General features: G+C 37.5%; 1 protein-coding gene across 1 annotated transcript in view; it reads left to right on the top strand.

Annotated features, from left to right (window-relative positions):
- LOC145768951 (uncharacterized) overlaps nt 1-17,227 on the top strand; it is a 157,592-nt gene that overhangs the window by 40,104 nt on the left and 100,261 nt on the right. Inside the window, exons 13-23 of the mRNA XM_082580551.1 lie at nt 2,784-2,934; nt 7,188-7,241; nt 7,959-8,146; nt 8,799-8,946; nt 9,506-9,562; nt 10,221-10,402; nt 10,994-11,141; nt 11,633-11,713; nt 14,756-14,940; nt 15,957-16,122; nt 16,690-16,880. Of these exons, the coding sequence (XP_082436677.1) occupies nt 2,784-2,934; nt 7,188-7,241; nt 7,959-8,146; nt 8,799-8,946; nt 9,506-9,562; nt 10,221-10,402; nt 10,994-11,141; nt 11,633-11,713; nt 14,756-14,940; nt 15,957-16,122; nt 16,690-16,880 (1,551 nt within the window). The remainder of the gene's footprint in view (nt 1-2,783; nt 2,935-7,187; nt 7,242-7,958; nt 8,147-8,798; nt 8,947-9,505; nt 9,563-10,220; nt 10,403-10,993; nt 11,142-11,632; nt 11,714-14,755; nt 14,941-15,956; nt 16,123-16,689; nt 16,881-17,227) is intronic.

Here is a 17,227-nt window from a genome sequence, read left to right as displayed (position 1 = left end):
ACGATGATTGTACTCACTGATCAATGACACTCTCCTCAGTTCTGCTTGTTGTTTGTTCGTAAAATATCACTCCAAAGTTTGGACACTCTTTTGAAAAGAAGTCTGTCAAATTAAGTCACTGCTGCTTTTCACACATAGTGTTCACAAAAAAAAACTTGCAAAATCTGTAAGTAACTCTCAGAATTCACTGTAGTAAATGCAGCCTTGAGATATCCCAAAACACTACTGCCGTGAAGATAATAAGTAGCCGCCTGATAACTCTTTGAAATTTGACACTTATGCGTAAATTAAAACTTGAAAAGTAGCCTAATTGCAATATGATGGTAAAATAACTACACACATAAGCCAGGGGTGGTTTTCAAACGTTTTAGGACTACAGCGCACCAAACAATTTCGAAACCTATTGCAGCACAACTATAGCCTCCTTATTGCGTCAAATTTTTTCGAAAGGGTGGTTTTTACCAGCTGTCTTGAACGATAATCTACTAATACATATCTATACTCGTTAGCTCACTGGTTTGTTGCAAAGCTGAAGTAACGTTTGATTGCTGTCTCAGTGTCTCTTCGTAAAGTCTGGTTTATGGAATACCGGTTTGGTGGAATGAAAAACGTATTACGTGATTATTTAACATTGCGATTTTCACAGCTTATAGCATTGCAGGGAGTAATGAAAAAATGTTATCACGTAGCTTACTGAAATGGTGGTAGTAGTTTGATGATCCAGCAATTTACGTGGAGAGTTGCTAGCAATTAATCGTTACCTACTTTAACACAGAAGCAAATGGTTCCTTTTAAACCAGAGGTGACGAACCTGTGGCCCGTCAAAGAATTTTGTGCGGCCCGCAAAACAATTTGACAATCACTCATGCATTAAAGACAAAAGACATCTCAGAGCTGTTTTATGCCTTCACTGGTACACCTTTCCTTTGCTATTTTCTTGCCCTAAACCCTTTGGAGAATTGGAGTGCAAGAGTACTGCGCACCAGTGTGGTGCCGCAGCTCTCACACCCGCCACATTGACACCGCCATCAATGATACGCACTGTGACTGGATGCCTGCGTCCCACTCCAACGGACTGCCTTCCCATCCTTGCAGGCATCCAATCTGCTGAGCTTCGCCGTAAAGGAGCCATGATTTCCCTTGCTCGTCGCGCGCTGGACCCCGGCCACCTCCTCCACAGTACACTCCAGCGCCTACCTGGAGGACAGCAGCGACTGAAATCAAGACGCCCATTTGTGCCCGCCGCACGACAGCTTCTGAACAATGTTGAAGATCTTGGAATAAGTGCGGCACATTGGACGAACTACACATGGAACATGGAGTGGCAAAACAACACCTCCCAACTCCGTGATTTCCTACCCGACGTCGATCCCCACCCTCCGGGAATGTCCCTCGCAAGACTTGCGTGGGTCCGGCTTAATCGCCTACAAACCCGCGTCGGTCGCTTTCGTTCAGACATGTGCAGATGGGGCCTGGCTCCCTCACCGGGATGCGAGTGTGGCGCCACAGACCAGACAGTAGATCATGTCGTCCATGACTGCCCAATCCATCAACCACCACATGGAACGCTTGGACTGAAGGCCCTGGATGACGAGACTGTCGAGTGGGTGATGACATCATGCCCAAACATATAGTCCGGAAGAACAGCTCATACGACGAAGCAGAAAAAGTTGTGTGGCCCGATAACTCATGTGTAATTGACAAAGTAGCCCGCGACCGCAAAAAAGTTCGTCACCCCTGTTTTAAACTAATTTGACAGTATGCAGGCTTGCGCTAGGGCTCTAACGTATATCTGTCAGGGGACACCCATCATCAAATTTGTCTGTCACATACATTTTTGTGAACCTTAACACTCAGAGATTAATGATCAATTGGTTTTACCTGGTAACTTTTTCAGCTGACCTAGCGCAAATTTGGGGGGTATAAAACTTGTCTGTCAGAGCCCCTCACCTCCAAAAATGTCCGTCACATACCAGACAATCATCTAGAAGCAATTTACTTTACAACTCACTAAGTTTCGAGCGGTAACTATTTCGGCTGACCTAGCGCATTTGTTGGACCATGAAAAATGCGCCCCATTCCCACACCCACCATCGGCGGCCCGGCAGACTTCCAGATTATGAGTACCCACAATCCACATACCACCGGATATCGCTGTATGTATAGAAATTGGTAACTTTCTCACCTTGGGTGAACGTCGCGGGTTCCCGGTCTATTAGGAATAATCGTATATTGGTTTGATCGATCCTTTCGCGCATTTCTTTAGTTTGACTCTTATCATTGCTACTTGTCTACCATAGCGATTTTTATGATATTTTTTGTAAATGACCTTACAGTTAGATCATAACTAACTTTCAGCAGTCTTTGTCTTACGAAAAATAAATTCCCCTCTGCAGTGCAATTGTTGATCAATCAAGCCGAAGTCAACAACTACAGCTCTATAAAGGAACTGCAGATTCGTTACCTACACGTTTTTAGTAGAAGTTGCGTAATTAGTTAATTACACTAAATTTTGTGCAAAATTTTTGGGAAATAAAAACCATTCTCGTTTATGAACTACTGGTGCAGAGAACTCAAGTCACTTAAATAAATTAAATACTCGCCTTTTAAAAAATACTGTATTTTGTTAAACTGTTGTAATTAATCGAGACCAAGCTTTTGCCTGTGAGCCACAAATCGTTTTAATAAGATAAAAGGCAAGAAAGTAAATCTTCGTGTCCAAATTCATACATTTTATAATAAAACACATTATTTGCAATTTTATATCTATTTTCCGCATGAAGATACTGGAAAATGGAAATGAAGTAATTTCGCTGAAGGGAGAAACACTTCCTGAAACTCCTTATATTGTGACGTCGAAGACTGGCAGCTTAACTGTGCGATTCACTTCGGATTTTTCTGTCAGCAAGCCGGGCTTTGAAGCATTATTTTATGGTACAATTGACATATTTTTTGCATGAAACCGTTAATAATATTTCACCAATTCACATTGGTAATAATCAATAGTAACTTACACAAAGAAAATTTAATGGTCGACACCACCTGTGCCCTGATGGATAGAAGTGTAGAGTTTTGTTTTTAAATTGAACCCAGACAGCTGCTTAACCTTATTTAAATCTTCACTGGTTGAGGTCAGACCGATGTCTTGTTTGAGAAAATCTGCACCAGATGCAGTGGCTTTCCGTATAGGTGTTTGAAGAATATTTGATATTTATTACTCTTCTAAGAAGTATGCACTGTAGAACTATCTACCTTTAACCTACCAAAAGTTATGACAATCTAAGCATATGAAACATTATCACGCAGGCGTTGAAAGTTTAACCCTTTGCTTTTCAACGTTTTTTTGGAAGTTAACTGCTCAAGGGGGGGCCGTTTTTGGATCAAATTCAATCAGCTGTTACGAGTTATCCGCTGATGCTATTTCAACAGAAGTTGCACTGGTGTGAAAACAAATCATTTGTCTATAAGTTTGAAAACTCATTATTTTAAAATTTTATATGTTAAACTTGATATTTCAATTTTTGCAAAGGTACCCAAAAACGACAATTTTGATTTAACTCGCCGCTATTTAATTACCGTGCTAATCCGATTTCATGCAAACTTCTAAATAACAAAGAGCTCGATCGAACGCACGAAGTGTGTGTGCGGTGTGCCGAATCATTGCATTGATTAGAATTTACGACTTGCGAGCAAATCTTATTGTAAGCTACTCACTGATTCTAAAATAGTTACAATCAGAGTAATATTGTTACACGAATTTGAAAAAACAAAACTGCGTTTGTTGTCTTACATTTTTATCCTAAACTAATGCATTCCGAAACTCATGGCTAGCTTCTAGTTTTATGGAACCAAATTTCTCATAAGTAACACCTTAGCCTGCTTGAATAGCTGTTTACATCTTCGTTTGTGTATTTTAGGTCTACAATTGAGTTTGTAGAATGAATATTTTTAGTAGAAAGAAGATAATTGAACAAGTTGTTGAAATAATCTGAAATTTCTAAGTTCAAATTAGGTGCTTTTGAAATTGTGGATTTGTGTCAAGTCGCAACACAAATATCATGCAGGCCACATCATAAGTCATTTCGCTTACGGGTGTTTATAAACATGACTCATAAATTACATCCACAAAAAATACAGCATTTACATCAACAAAGCTAAGTTCGAAGCTCACTTTTTATTGAAGATTGTGTCAATCAATTTGAAAATACATTTTTAGTCAGCCAGCGTCGAAATAATGCAACAGCGAATTGAGGAACATGCGTAAACAAAGGAAATGTGAAATAACCCACAGTCAGCAAATCTACATAAATTTAACGTTTACAAATGTTGAATCAATGTAAAAGAACTGGATTGCTGACTGGGTCCTTATTGTTTGAAGCACTAAAAATACGCGTAAAAGTGACAACGTCAGCAAGGCAGTGATTATGTTTCTGGCCAAAAAAAAACATTTTACTGAGATACAATAAACATAATCATTTTGTGCCAGATTGTGAGAAGACTTCCTAGATTCTTTCCAACCATTTGCATGATTGCAAATTATTTTCTATAACTTTACATTGCTAAAAAATGTCTTCTTTGTTGAAACAACGTGGCTACAATTCTATAAAAAATTCTTAGGCCTACTACATTGAAGTAATGAAATTTTTTTTGTGATTTTGCTGATGACGTTTTACAATATCCGAGAAGTAAAAAATAATAATGATGAATTATTTTACAAAACCGTGGTTTGCAAGTGCTTCACAAAAAATTGTTGGGGGAAAATTTACTATTAGACGTAAAACGTTTGTAAAAGAAAATTGTCGGTTTACGTATTTATAATGTTTATTGCGCTGTTATCGAATTATAAACTGCCTGTAGGCTATTGTCTACCTTTGTGGTTGCCGGCCAGCTTAGAGCAGCATGCAAACTAAGCGTTTATGGTATTTGCATCGTGTTATGATTCTCGAAAATTTCCCACAAGGTCTTTATTTTTATCGTGATATTTTGTGCCTCTTCTGTCCTAAACTTGAAGTTATTGTGCAGCACTATCCACATCGGTTTTTAGACTCAGTCTTCATTGAAAATCTTTTGTGTGGTGCATCATTTCAAGTAGTGTCTTCCCCTAAACTGTTACACAAATCGCCTTGAACCAGGTTGATTATTATGTATCATGTGTGGAATTATTACTGTAGATGTCTGACTAAATTCATGCCAAAGTCGAGCAAATTCTGCTTTCGGGATCCTTGCCGTTATTTACTGTATTTTTTGTTGATAAGTTTAGGCAGCATTTTTCCAAGATAAATGAAGACATCGGTATTGTTCGTCACTTAGATTTAGTTTTCTCAGCATTATTTATTCATTCTTTGATCCACTAGTTTGTCCCACTTTTGGTATAATCGGATCGTTTATAAATGGCGGGTCTTCACAATAGCCGGCCTCTTATACATTGGCGCAACGTATTCAGATGTTGAATCAATGATGAAGAAAGCTGATTTGTTGTTTGTCTTATGTGACGCCTAAATTTATGCCTCGTCTACAGTACAAAATATTTTGTAATGTACATTGTGTACATTGTACATTTTGTTTGTAGGCCTACATTACAAAATATTTTGTAATGTAGATGAGGCATTATCATCTTTATTTTGCGCTCTTTGGAACAAAACACAGTGCACTGTGAAACAAAAATACAGGACATAACAACAAGTAGGCGACATAAAGCAGTGAAGGGACGCCATCGAGTTAGCTGCTACGTGTAAAGGGAGCCTATCTCATAATTTTGAGTGTATCTCACAATTACTGTTTGCAAAAACGCTATTTCTCCGGCTTCTCCCAAAAGCATTTGCAGTGATACATTTCCTCAATTGCAAGTTTTGTCAATGAGAGCATTTCCATAGAACGTTTATTTCGAAACCAGGTTTTCGTGTCTTTATCCAAGAGAAGATTTCTTATTGTAACGTTTTTTATTCGTCAATGAATATTATCTGCTTGAAACAACTGTTTTGAATAGTTTGTGGCCTCCATAGCCTACTATTTTGATCGTGGATTGCTATTCTTCTTTGTAGAGCTGATAACGCAAAAAAGCTTGCTATTATTGTTTCTAATTAACAGCTTTGCGATCACTGGCTTTTCTTTGTAGCATAAGAAATAACGCGCTTTGTATTATTGAGGTCAAACCAAACAAAAGAAAGCAAGAGGATGCTTCTCTCTGCTCGCGCATATCGATACACGAAGCAATTATGAGCTTATGGCTTGTCATCGCAATGTAATCCATTTCACGCTTTGCTGGAAGTTAGCTAGAAATAGTAAAAATTCACCAAAATCTTGAATTTACAAGAAAACTACACAACTTTTAGCATCAAATTTAATATCATCAGATCCGCCTGGCAATTTTAGGAAAAGTCAAGAAAAACCAAGTGCATGGCGTTACTGTGCTTCAAATAATTAAAGGAAATATGAGGGGGGGGCCAAATCTGGCCTCCCTTTGAGGAGCAAAGTGTTAAGCGAGAACTTAGCAGCAACGGAGAGTACCACATCAGAAACTGGTAGGCAAAATACGAAGACTTCTACGTGTTATATTTTCCAGCGTTTAATCAGCAATTGCATGTCTTCAAGTTACAGCTTTGTTTCTTGCATCTATATTTTTCAATGTTAAATTAGAAAAGACGGGAAATTTGGCCGGGCTGTCAGCAGTGGACTGATTATTATTATTTACTTGTGCAATAAGCCATGTATTTATGTTCCGTCACCATAACGTGAACAATTCCAATCAGGCAACGTATATTGGTGTTACAATGTAGTAAACGGTATTAATGTGACCTTACCGTCAAAACAGCTGTAGGCTAAATCCCTTGCCGGAGTTGATTGCTAGCCTATCACTGTAACGTATGTTTTTCAAATTGGCGTGCGGTTGAAACTATGAGAATCAAAACCGCGAAATCATTACAAACTAAATTATTTTCAAACACTTTCAATCATGGTAGAACATATAACGCAATGACGCACAAACCAGCATTTACGGTTTTTACCACTTTGCGTCAATGACCTAGGTGGGCTTATTTGTGTTTTGTCTTTGCGACATTAGCTTTGATTATTTAACGATGTGTTATACTACCGCGACCTATATTTGCGTGTATTTTTTTAAAAACTCTGTTGGAGCAATCTCATTAATAGATTTACTTTACGTTAAAAAATATGACGCTTTGTTTCAGATTTGAATATTCCGCTTCCAACTAAAGTTATCACTTTACAAAACCAGTCAGAAGGTTGGCATTGTTTGTTCATTACATTTTAAATCACGGTGCAAATTTCGCAGCAGCACTGTATTGTGCGCTATAAAAGAACTGTGACCATACTGAAGTTGTTTCTGTTGCATCAATTACATAGAAGCATTCACAAAGTACTGTAATGCTTTTGACAACACTGTAGTGTAGAAGGAACGTAATATCTATTCGAATGACTTTTTTTTTAGTTTTTTTCATGTGCCAGACCACGTGCCCATTTGTTCTCATACTGTAATTGGGCACGTAACTTGGTTTACTTTTATATTGTTAAAGTGTACTTATTTACAAAAACTAATCATGTTTGTGTTTTTGTACGTGTTTTCTCTCCGTTTGAAATAGTTCAACGACTTGTTATAATAATGCAGAGTGTGAATGCATGTGATGTAACACAATTTCATTGTTAGACTACATTGTTGCATTCAAAATGAGAAAATAGCAACTTTTGCTGGCTGGGAAACAAGTATTCATTACCTGGTCTAGTTGCTTGAAGAAGCCTGTCGTGTTTGATGACCAGCAAGATATGGTACATTACCATTCATGCGTGTTACGATGGTTTAATGTATATTCGCTAAATAAAGTAGCCTACAATGCGTCCAATAACAAAATACTTTTCATAAGGAATGCAGGTAACAAAGTAAATTAAACTCTCTTAAGAAAAATGTGCTTCTCATTTTCTTAAGTTTGCGTTTCTGTATGCAGCACACGTGTCTTGCGGCCATGACGCCATCGCGAGAGAATATTTCCAAATTTTGACTTCACCAAACCATCCGCAAGAATATGAAGGTAACCTGACGTGCACATGGAGAATCGTCGCTCCAGACGACAACGCTTACGTCACAATTCGTATGGAGTACATTGACACCGAATTGTGCTGTGATTACCTTTTGGTAAGCTTATGTTGTTTTTGAATGGTTTTCTTTAGTGAAAGGCTGCTTTGTCTCAAATTAAATGCTAGAATATTTTAACGGACATTTGGTTCCAGTGGGGTAGCTAGCGATCAAGCTCGAAAAGAAGTTTCTATGTTTAAGAGAGTTGGTGCAGGTAACATGCATCAAGCTGGTCTAACCTAGATAAAAGCAGAATATCAGATAAAACAATCTTTTATTGCAACAGGAGCATAAATAACTACCATAATCATTACCTAGCTATAGTGAGCTTAAGTTACAAAACCAGAAACAAGAACCTCTGGAATCACTGATAAAGATAAATTCGACAAACTAGTAACATATTTTTTGTGTTAAATTAAGTTTAGCTGTGTTGGTGTTGCAACCAACGGAATTTCTTCTTTTGCAGTAGCTTGAAACAACGTGTAGGCGTAATACAGTACATTTATTTGCAGTTTTTGAATTTAGTGTTGATGACGTGAATGTAAGTTTTGCGGTGAGACAACGAAGATAAAGAAGGCTTATGTCATGACGTGCATTTGTTAAGGATTTGGTGGCTGCTGAGAAACATTATTTATACAAGTAGCTATACAGGTTAGAAAATAACTAAACATCTTTGAAAAATGTTGCTTGATGCAATTGTGTTCTTTTGTAGATTTATGATGGCACAACACGTGTCGCAAGAGTTGGAGGATCCAGGCTAACGCTCAATGAGTTCACCAGCCAGCAAAACCTCATTGTCATTACGTTCGTCTCCGACACCAACGTGCATGGCACAGGGTTCCGTCTCTCTTACAAGCTATGTAAATCTCTTAAAAGTTGCAATAGTCATACCGCAGTTGAGCGTTTAGCAGCATTCACAAGCTATATATGCATTCAATTACACAATGACACCTCCATGGACATTAGACTTGCAAACTTTCCAACTTTTAGCTATAGAATTTTACGTTGTTTTATTCACAAACTAAATGTTTTTAATATTTCAAATCTGACTAAAAACACTTGGTAACGATTAACTCTCAAAGATTTGATGTTTATAAATACAAAAGGCTATAGTTATTGCATCATAGGCTAATTCAGCCAGTCACCTATATGTTGTTTTTAAGTTAGGTTGCCGTGCTAGTCACTACCCCTTTTGTCTCACTTGTCTTAAGTTGGTAAGCCATACTGTATGTGTGTGTGTATGGACAATAGTTGTATATAGGCTACTGTAGAACAGTGTGCTAGAAATGTCCATGCAAGGTAACAAACTTATTGATAGGCTGATGTATCATTGACCTCTAACTTGGAAGCTTTGTTATGGTATGAATTAGTTTTCAGCTTTGGTGTGTATTTTTAATATTTTGTTTTGCTAAATTGTAGCCAAAACACCAGGAGCAGGTTTAACGACTCTCCCTCCCACTACCACTACTCCAACAAGTGAGTCTACCCTTACTAGGTTTTCTCAAATAATTTCATCCACAAGTTTTGCATGCGTCATAATGTCCAACAAACATTAATGCTTAGAATAAAACTTCGACACAAGATGGCAGAAATGCTTTTATTTTAGATTTGTAGACCTACAAAAATCATGTGTTTGCAGCGTATACTGAACTGCATCCAAACCTTTCTAAATCGATAGCAATGCGCTGCCCAATATGGACTGTTAAAACATAAGAACATTTGTGAAAGTGAAATGATGTTTGTTTCATGGTTGCATTAGGATGTTTTCGTTTGATATGTTTTGTCATTAAATTAGTTTTAGCCTAATGTTAGTATCATCTATAATCATAATTATTGTTTGTTCTATTTACAAAACAAAATAAAAAAGTCGTCTCCTTTGTCATCGTGAATTGAGATAACAACTCAAATTGATCACATTTGGTTACATGAAAACATCTTGAGCTTATGTACTGGTTATAGACTGTCAAGTTTTCTTCGTTGTTCCACGAGCACGTAAGCCAAGTAACAATAGGCTATACACTGCTGCCGTATTGGACTTCATGCTGCTATCATGCGTGTAACACAGGTTGTACGTCCAGTTGGATTAATTTAATAGAAATTGTAGTGATGTCATCCAATGTTTTGAAAATTTCAGTCCAGTGTGGATACAACCAAACTTTAAGGGCCGGTGAAATTGCCACATTTGAATCCCCCGGATGGCCGGCAGCTTACTGGAGCAATGCTCTTTGCTTGTGGAAATTCTCTGCTCCAATCGGTTCCATCATGCAGATTAATTTCACAACGTTCGACACCGAACAGTGTTGTGATTATCTATTGGTAGGCTACATAATATCTGTATAATATGCATAAAATATCAAAGTTTTAAACTTGAATTAACTAATATTCAACAAACACAGGGGGCTACGAAAGTTGTTGTTAAAGTATTTAGTACCGTAGGCTACATAAAAATATTATTATAAGTCATATGTGAATCATTTTGAAGTGACTAGGCTAAGGCATATGCTGTGAAAAAGCTGTCATTGCGCATAGGCGTAGTAACTGTTGAAAGTTATACACATAGCAGTTTGCGAAATTTTTAAATGCTAGGAAGCAAATCTTCCAAGAAGTATCACATGTACCGATCGATTTGTTTCAACAAAGGTCTTTTTTTCAACTGAAGAAATGCTGTGAAAATTCTTGGTTTTATCCACTATTTTTATAACTACTAAAGTTACTAAGACGCGCCTTTTAAGCTTATAAGGATTTCAGTATATATTATCGCAGCGATTGCCAGGTGACACTTCACTTTAAAGTTGTTCCTGTAGCAATATTCCTTGAAAATGTAGATAATGAATTAATTGTTCATCATTGGATGCAATCTATTCGTTCGTTGCTTCAATCTGCAAAGTTATCTTTCACTGCACGCAGATACAAGAGCCTGGATTGGCACAAACACGTCTGGATGGCGTTTTCATTAGGAACACAGTCAGGCGAACAACAACCAACGAAGTTGTATTGTCTTTCAAATCTGACGGAAGTGTAGCTAGAGCTGGTTTTGAAGGAGTTATAACGGCTGGTGAGTTGCAACTACCAACATTCTTCCACTAATGCTTTACAATGACATCAAAGCTTGAAACATTAAAAAATCACTGGGAACACCGTTTGATGATATCTTGTTTATTTGAAGTTCCAGCTTACAAAATAACGTTTAGGAAATGAATTAAAAAATTATTTAGTTCTTGAGGATAAATATTTTCATAAAACTTACAGCAATCAAAGCCCTGGTTGTGAAAGTTTTGATCCATTCTGCATCAGCATTACCAAGAAAAGGTGGTTAGGTTTCGTCTTTTACTTGTCATTGTAAATTTAGAAGACGTCAACTGAAATGCTTACAAGTCTTTTAACTTAAGTTTAAATTTATTTTCTTGTATAATTTGGAGTTACTAAAATACTGTAATCATGCGAGGAATTTTTATACCTTATAGAGTCGGTTCGGTTGTGTAATCTGCTGTAGGCTACTGCTGTGCCCGCTATCGGAGTCTGTTGTGAAATTTTTAAATGCATTAGGTGATGCAAGTGAATTTCCAAAATCTACAGAGCAGACAACAACATCAGAAAAGACAGCAAGCACGACACCGGAGTTGGAAAGTAAGGGTATCTTTTGGCAGAATTTGCATTTATTGTGTATTGTAGTATTCGAATTACTTCAAAATAGGCCTACCATGACATTGAACATCTAGTACAGTGGTTCCCAACCTGGGGGTAAATTACCCCCGGGGGGTAATTTGCCTATTTTTGGGGGGTAACGAGACCCGATTTGGAAACAGTGAAGGTTGTGAATTTTATAAAAGCGAAAGAATTGACCAGTCGTCTTTTCAAGGAACTGTGCAAGGAGCTGGGAGAAAGATCTGAAGCATTACTGTACCACACAGAAGTATAATGGCTGTTTCGTGACAAAGTGATAATCCACCTGGTAGAACTTTGTGAGGCTGTCCATGTTTTTCTGATAGAAAAGCCTGACTTGGCTGAATACTTCACTAACCAACAGTGGATTTCCCAGCTGTGCTACCTGGCTGATATCTTTGGTGAATCGAAAATAGACAATTCAAGGCAAGAATGTAACTGTGATCGACACCAAAGTAGCCGTAGCAGCAATTATCGCAAAGGTTAAGTTGCAAGCGAGTTGGAAAAGGCACAGTGGCGCAGTTTCAGACGCTCGACAATCGACATGTACCTCGAAGGCAATGGACTTGAGTTGACAGCGGCGTTGAAGGAGGACATAGCTGACCACTTAGGCCAGCTAGCCAAGAAGATGGACAACTATACTTTCCGAATTGGACATGCACACGGCTAGTCTCCATTTGGTGCATAGAGCCCTTCACATGTGATGACAGCCAGGTGGATGATGACGACTTTCCGCCCAAAGAAGAATTTATCACTCTCCGAAAGAACGAAGCGTTGAAACTTGATTTCAAGGGGAAAGGCTTGGAACCCTTCTGGATTGGCAGACTCCAGGACGCACTAACACTAACAGTAGCGACACGGGCATTAAATATCCCGACACCTTTTTCAACAACTTATCGCTGTGAACAAGGATTTTCAACTGTCTTGGAAATGAAGGCAAAGAAGCGCAATCGCCTGGATGTCGAAATCGACGCAAGAATCGCCCTCAGTAGCCTACCACAAAGCCCAGGATCACAAAGCTGGCGGCTGAAGTCCAGGCCCAATCTTCGCATTGAATGTTTACCGCGCATTGTTATCTTGTATTCAGTGAAATACATAGCAATAAACACCTTTGTTTTTGAAAATTGATCGTGGGAGTAATTGCCTCACTTCAGGGTGTAGATTAGGGTAACAACCAAAAAAAGGTTGGGAACCACTGATCTGGTATAAAACAACGAGTTATAATATCGAGAAAAAAAAAATTGCTCGTAAGGACAATTGTTCGAAACGATGATTAGTCATTACCCCAATTCATAGACAATGACATTTAACGAAAATTTACCGAAACAAGTTTGTGTCAGATGATTGTGGGGAGGAGGTATTCACAGCAACCTTCATATACAGAATTACACAAAAGCTCTTCATTTAACCCATTTATGCCTAGCGTCCTATATGTAGGACACCTACTCAAATTAAAATTTTTCTTTGCACGTTCAGTTTTTAGATTTAGATGAAGTCAAAATACGTTTATGAGTGTTTTTGCAACATATATCACAACTTTTTTCAAAAATTGCTTGTTTTGTTGAGACTTGACTTCATTTTCAATTTTCCTGATTTTGCTAATTCTGAAATTTTGAAGATGCATGTCGAATTATATGTATAAATCCGCATTTGCAAATAAGCTTCCAAAAATATTTGTCATTGTCTTTATTCGTTACGTATCAACATATTTTACAGCAAATGTTTAAATTTAATTGGCAGCAAAATTTTCGAGAAAATTGATTCAAAAGATTGGTGTGCTATATATAGGTCGCCAGGCACACGTGTTAGCAAAATGAAGCAAAAGCGACAATCAATTCCCACGCATCAAGCGGTATCAAACAGCGATTCCCTATGATTTCTACGCTGTATAACAAAGTAGTTGTGTTTGTTTTTAGAACAATAACATAATTATCGTAATTTACTGAAATTTTTGATAATTTTTTAGTTTTCTCTTGGCTTTTTTACATGGAGGACGTAGGTGAATTCGGCCTCAAAGCAATTTCGATCCGCTAAATGACTTATTTCAGTGATGTGTTGCTTTGCTAATTTTCATCTTCGTATTTTGTGAACTTTTGTTTCAATAAAATGCTCGATGACAAGAGATTTCCCATTTATCACTTTGAGCGATAACGATTATGCCTACGCATTACGCACAAGAAACTTGCAAAATTTGATAGCGGATTTGCCTAGGGTCCTATATGTAGGACGGTCTTTTTCTCGACCAGTACTAACATAATTAAGAAAAAATTAATTGTGAAATGTTTTTTTAGGTCATGATTATGCAATAGTTAAATTTTCAAAATTTTTTTTAAGCACTTTCACTTCCGGCACAAATGGGTTAACGTCGCTTTTGAGTGACTTATGGAGCCACAGTAAATTTTTATAATATTTACATTTTTACAATTATTACAGTACCCAACGCACATTGTTTATATTGCGCTGTATTCAGCTTCTTGCTTTGAAGTGCTTATGAAACAAATGGATAAAAGTTCTCTTGAAAGAACAATCATGATAAAAGTACCATTTACACAAGGGCGTTTTTAGGCCGGATTGTCCATCTACACAAGGGCGTTTTTAGGCCGGATTGTCCATCTACACACGGGCGTTTTTAGGCCGGATTGTCCATTTACACACGGGCGTTTTTAGGCCGGATTGTCCATCTACACACGGGCGTTTTTAGGCCGGATTGTCCATTTACACACGGGCGTTTTTAGGCCGGATTGTCCATCTACACAAGGGCGTTTTCAGTGAATTTTTTGGCCTTGGACGATGATCTACTCTCGGCGGTATTAAATTGTGTAGAGATTGTTTAAGAAAACAGCAGCACAACTCCTTCGTGAAAATATTATCTCGTCATCTACCAAAAAAGATGAAGTGTGTTTGTTCCCATTTGTGTTTATCTTATAAGTGCACGCGTGTGGATTTCTTATACTGTTTGTTTTGTTTCGATTGGTTGTTATCATGTTTTTCAACGTTTTTCCACAGCTCAGGTGCGGTGTTCAAACACAGTCATTGCAACTGACGAATGGAAATCTATTGCATCCGAGGGCTGGCCATTACAGTACCCGCTCAACTACCAATGTGCATGGACGATAGAAAGCAGTAGGGAAGATGTCAAAATACGAATAAAATTTTTAGAAGTTGACTTATGTTGTGACGACGTTCTCACAGTAAGTCTGGGGTTTTGGTCGCTTTGTAGCTGAGTTTCAAGTGATACCTATTTTCAATAAAATACAGGTTTTATCAATGAGATTTGATATGGCTTTGCTAGAGAATACACGTCTTGTACCCAAAACAGGAATAAGTAACACTTACACAGTTGAACACTGCGTTAATTCACAAGCCAACAAAAATATATTGCACATCCATGGCGCTTCAGAGATTTTATTTAAAATTTGATCAAGTGCTTAATTGAGGGAATAATATAATTAATGGATTACCCCTTATCGGTATAACTGTAGCCTATACATTTTGTAAACACAAGGAATTGAAGGCAGCATAATTTTCATCATATGTGGTTTTGAAAGGACCCAGTAAAAAATTGGCAAAAACACAATTTACCTGAGATATAATTGTTTTTGCTTATTTAAAGTGTTTGCTTATGCTTTTGCCAGTTTGTGATCGTTGTGGTACATTTAAAAGCAAATGTTGCATTATAGCAGATATAAACATGCACCTTTTGAGCATTTTAAGCCAAAGACTAGTTTTCTAGTTTAACCGGTTTAAAAGTTATGAGATTTTTACCCATTTAGGAGGTCATATGACCTTTCGGCGCATTCAGCCACCTGGGTCCTGGGTGGAGGTGACAGATGATCAAATTCACTTTAAAAGTTGTTTTTAGTCTCAAATGCCACTTTTACGTCATCTGGTTTTTGATATGAAAAAAAAAAATTGTTTTCACTCCCCCTGCTGCTCTACGGCGTGCACCGAAAGTTAAATTATTGTTGTTTTGTTGTATTTACAGTACTGTAGTTTTATCAGACACTTTTCAACTATTCAAATGAACTGACAAAATGTTTCATTCAAAACACTTTTTCTTGGTGGACTGTATTCAATTTCAATAGCCTATTTGTGATTTCAGTGGGCCTATTAAGCAATGACAATCTTACTTTAGAAAGATTTAATCGTTTGTTTTTTATTTACATTAGTTTATTCCTCACCTCAGCTTTTCGTGTGTTTTTACTAGGTTTATGATGGAGAGAAGATAGTAGATGCTCCTATAACACCCAAGATCTTAGAAAACCCATTGAACATTCCTCGTTTTTATGTATCCACCTCTAATCGCATACACGTTAAATTGAAAACCTCTGGTCCTCGTGCAGCCACTGGCTTCCAGCTTAAATATAAGATCGGTTAGTGACTGCAATTCATTCTCAACCAGGTTTTATACATATTGTTAAGTCTACTAGTCTTAGTTGTATCCAGGCTTACGTCCAGTAGTAAAAATTTGGATTAAGTGGACAAGAAAGCCAAACTCGATGTACACCTTCAATTAGTACATACGCCTCTGAATTAATACAAGCAATCCCAACTACTTGTAACTGAGTGTCATACTAAAAACTAAAAACCTCATAAAATGACACTGAATCTTGTTCCTACACAGCACTAAACATTGAGAAAATTGATATAGCGTAGCAATGTACTCGGCTGGGCAGAAAATCTTTTCCTTGCATAGTGCGTAGAGTAACGCATAGCCTACCTGCGTTGGATATACTGTTACATAAAAACATACTTTACTATTATTTCATTCTGTATTCTGAGTCAATTTTGTATGCAGGCTACAAAGTTTGTGATTCCTGTCATAGTGATATACTCTGAAATAACTTCTGGAATAATGTAGAATGTACAATATAGGCTATAATATCTGCTCACAGTTAAATCTCAAATACTACCATTGATACCAGGATATTTCCTTTCAGATGCACTGTCAGTGTTACCGTGCGGCTCTGTTACTTATCTTGCGGATCCGTCGATCCTTCAAACTCCCAACTTTCCGTCAAATTATCCTGACGACTTATCGTGTGCTTGGACTTTAGATGCACCTTTCGGAAGTCAAGTCGTCTTAAACGTAACCAGCCTTGACACAGAAGGTTGTTGTGACTATTTGCAGGTTAGTGTTAGGAAAAATAATGTAGGAAAGAATGAAGGTATTACGCTTCCAAGGTAAACCATGCTGCAGTAATTCATCGTAGCCTGCGTGGTCAACGTTACTGATCATACTGATTGGTGTACGGTACCATATCATTTAACCAAAGTACAATGCCTATTTTTGTTAAGATATTCAATGACTTTATCTTGCCTTGAGTTTTCCCAGTTTTCCCATTTTAAAATAATAAAATTCACCTACAGAAAAGGACGTGTGTTCAGAGTTTAGCTAAAATATGGTTTTAATCTTTGTTTTGATGGTGGGCTTTAAATATTAATTTATCTTATCTATGTTAAATTTGATATAATGTT

The sequence above is a fragment of the Aplidium turbinatum genome, chromosome 4, assembly GCF_918807975.1.
Source record: "Aplidium turbinatum chromosome 4, kaAplTurb1.1, whole genome shotgun sequence".
In the NCBI taxonomy this organism is placed as follows: domain Eukaryota; kingdom Metazoa; phylum Chordata; class Ascidiacea; order Aplousobranchia; family Polyclinidae; genus Aplidium; species Aplidium turbinatum.
This window is presented reverse-complemented; position numbering and strand designations above follow the sequence as displayed.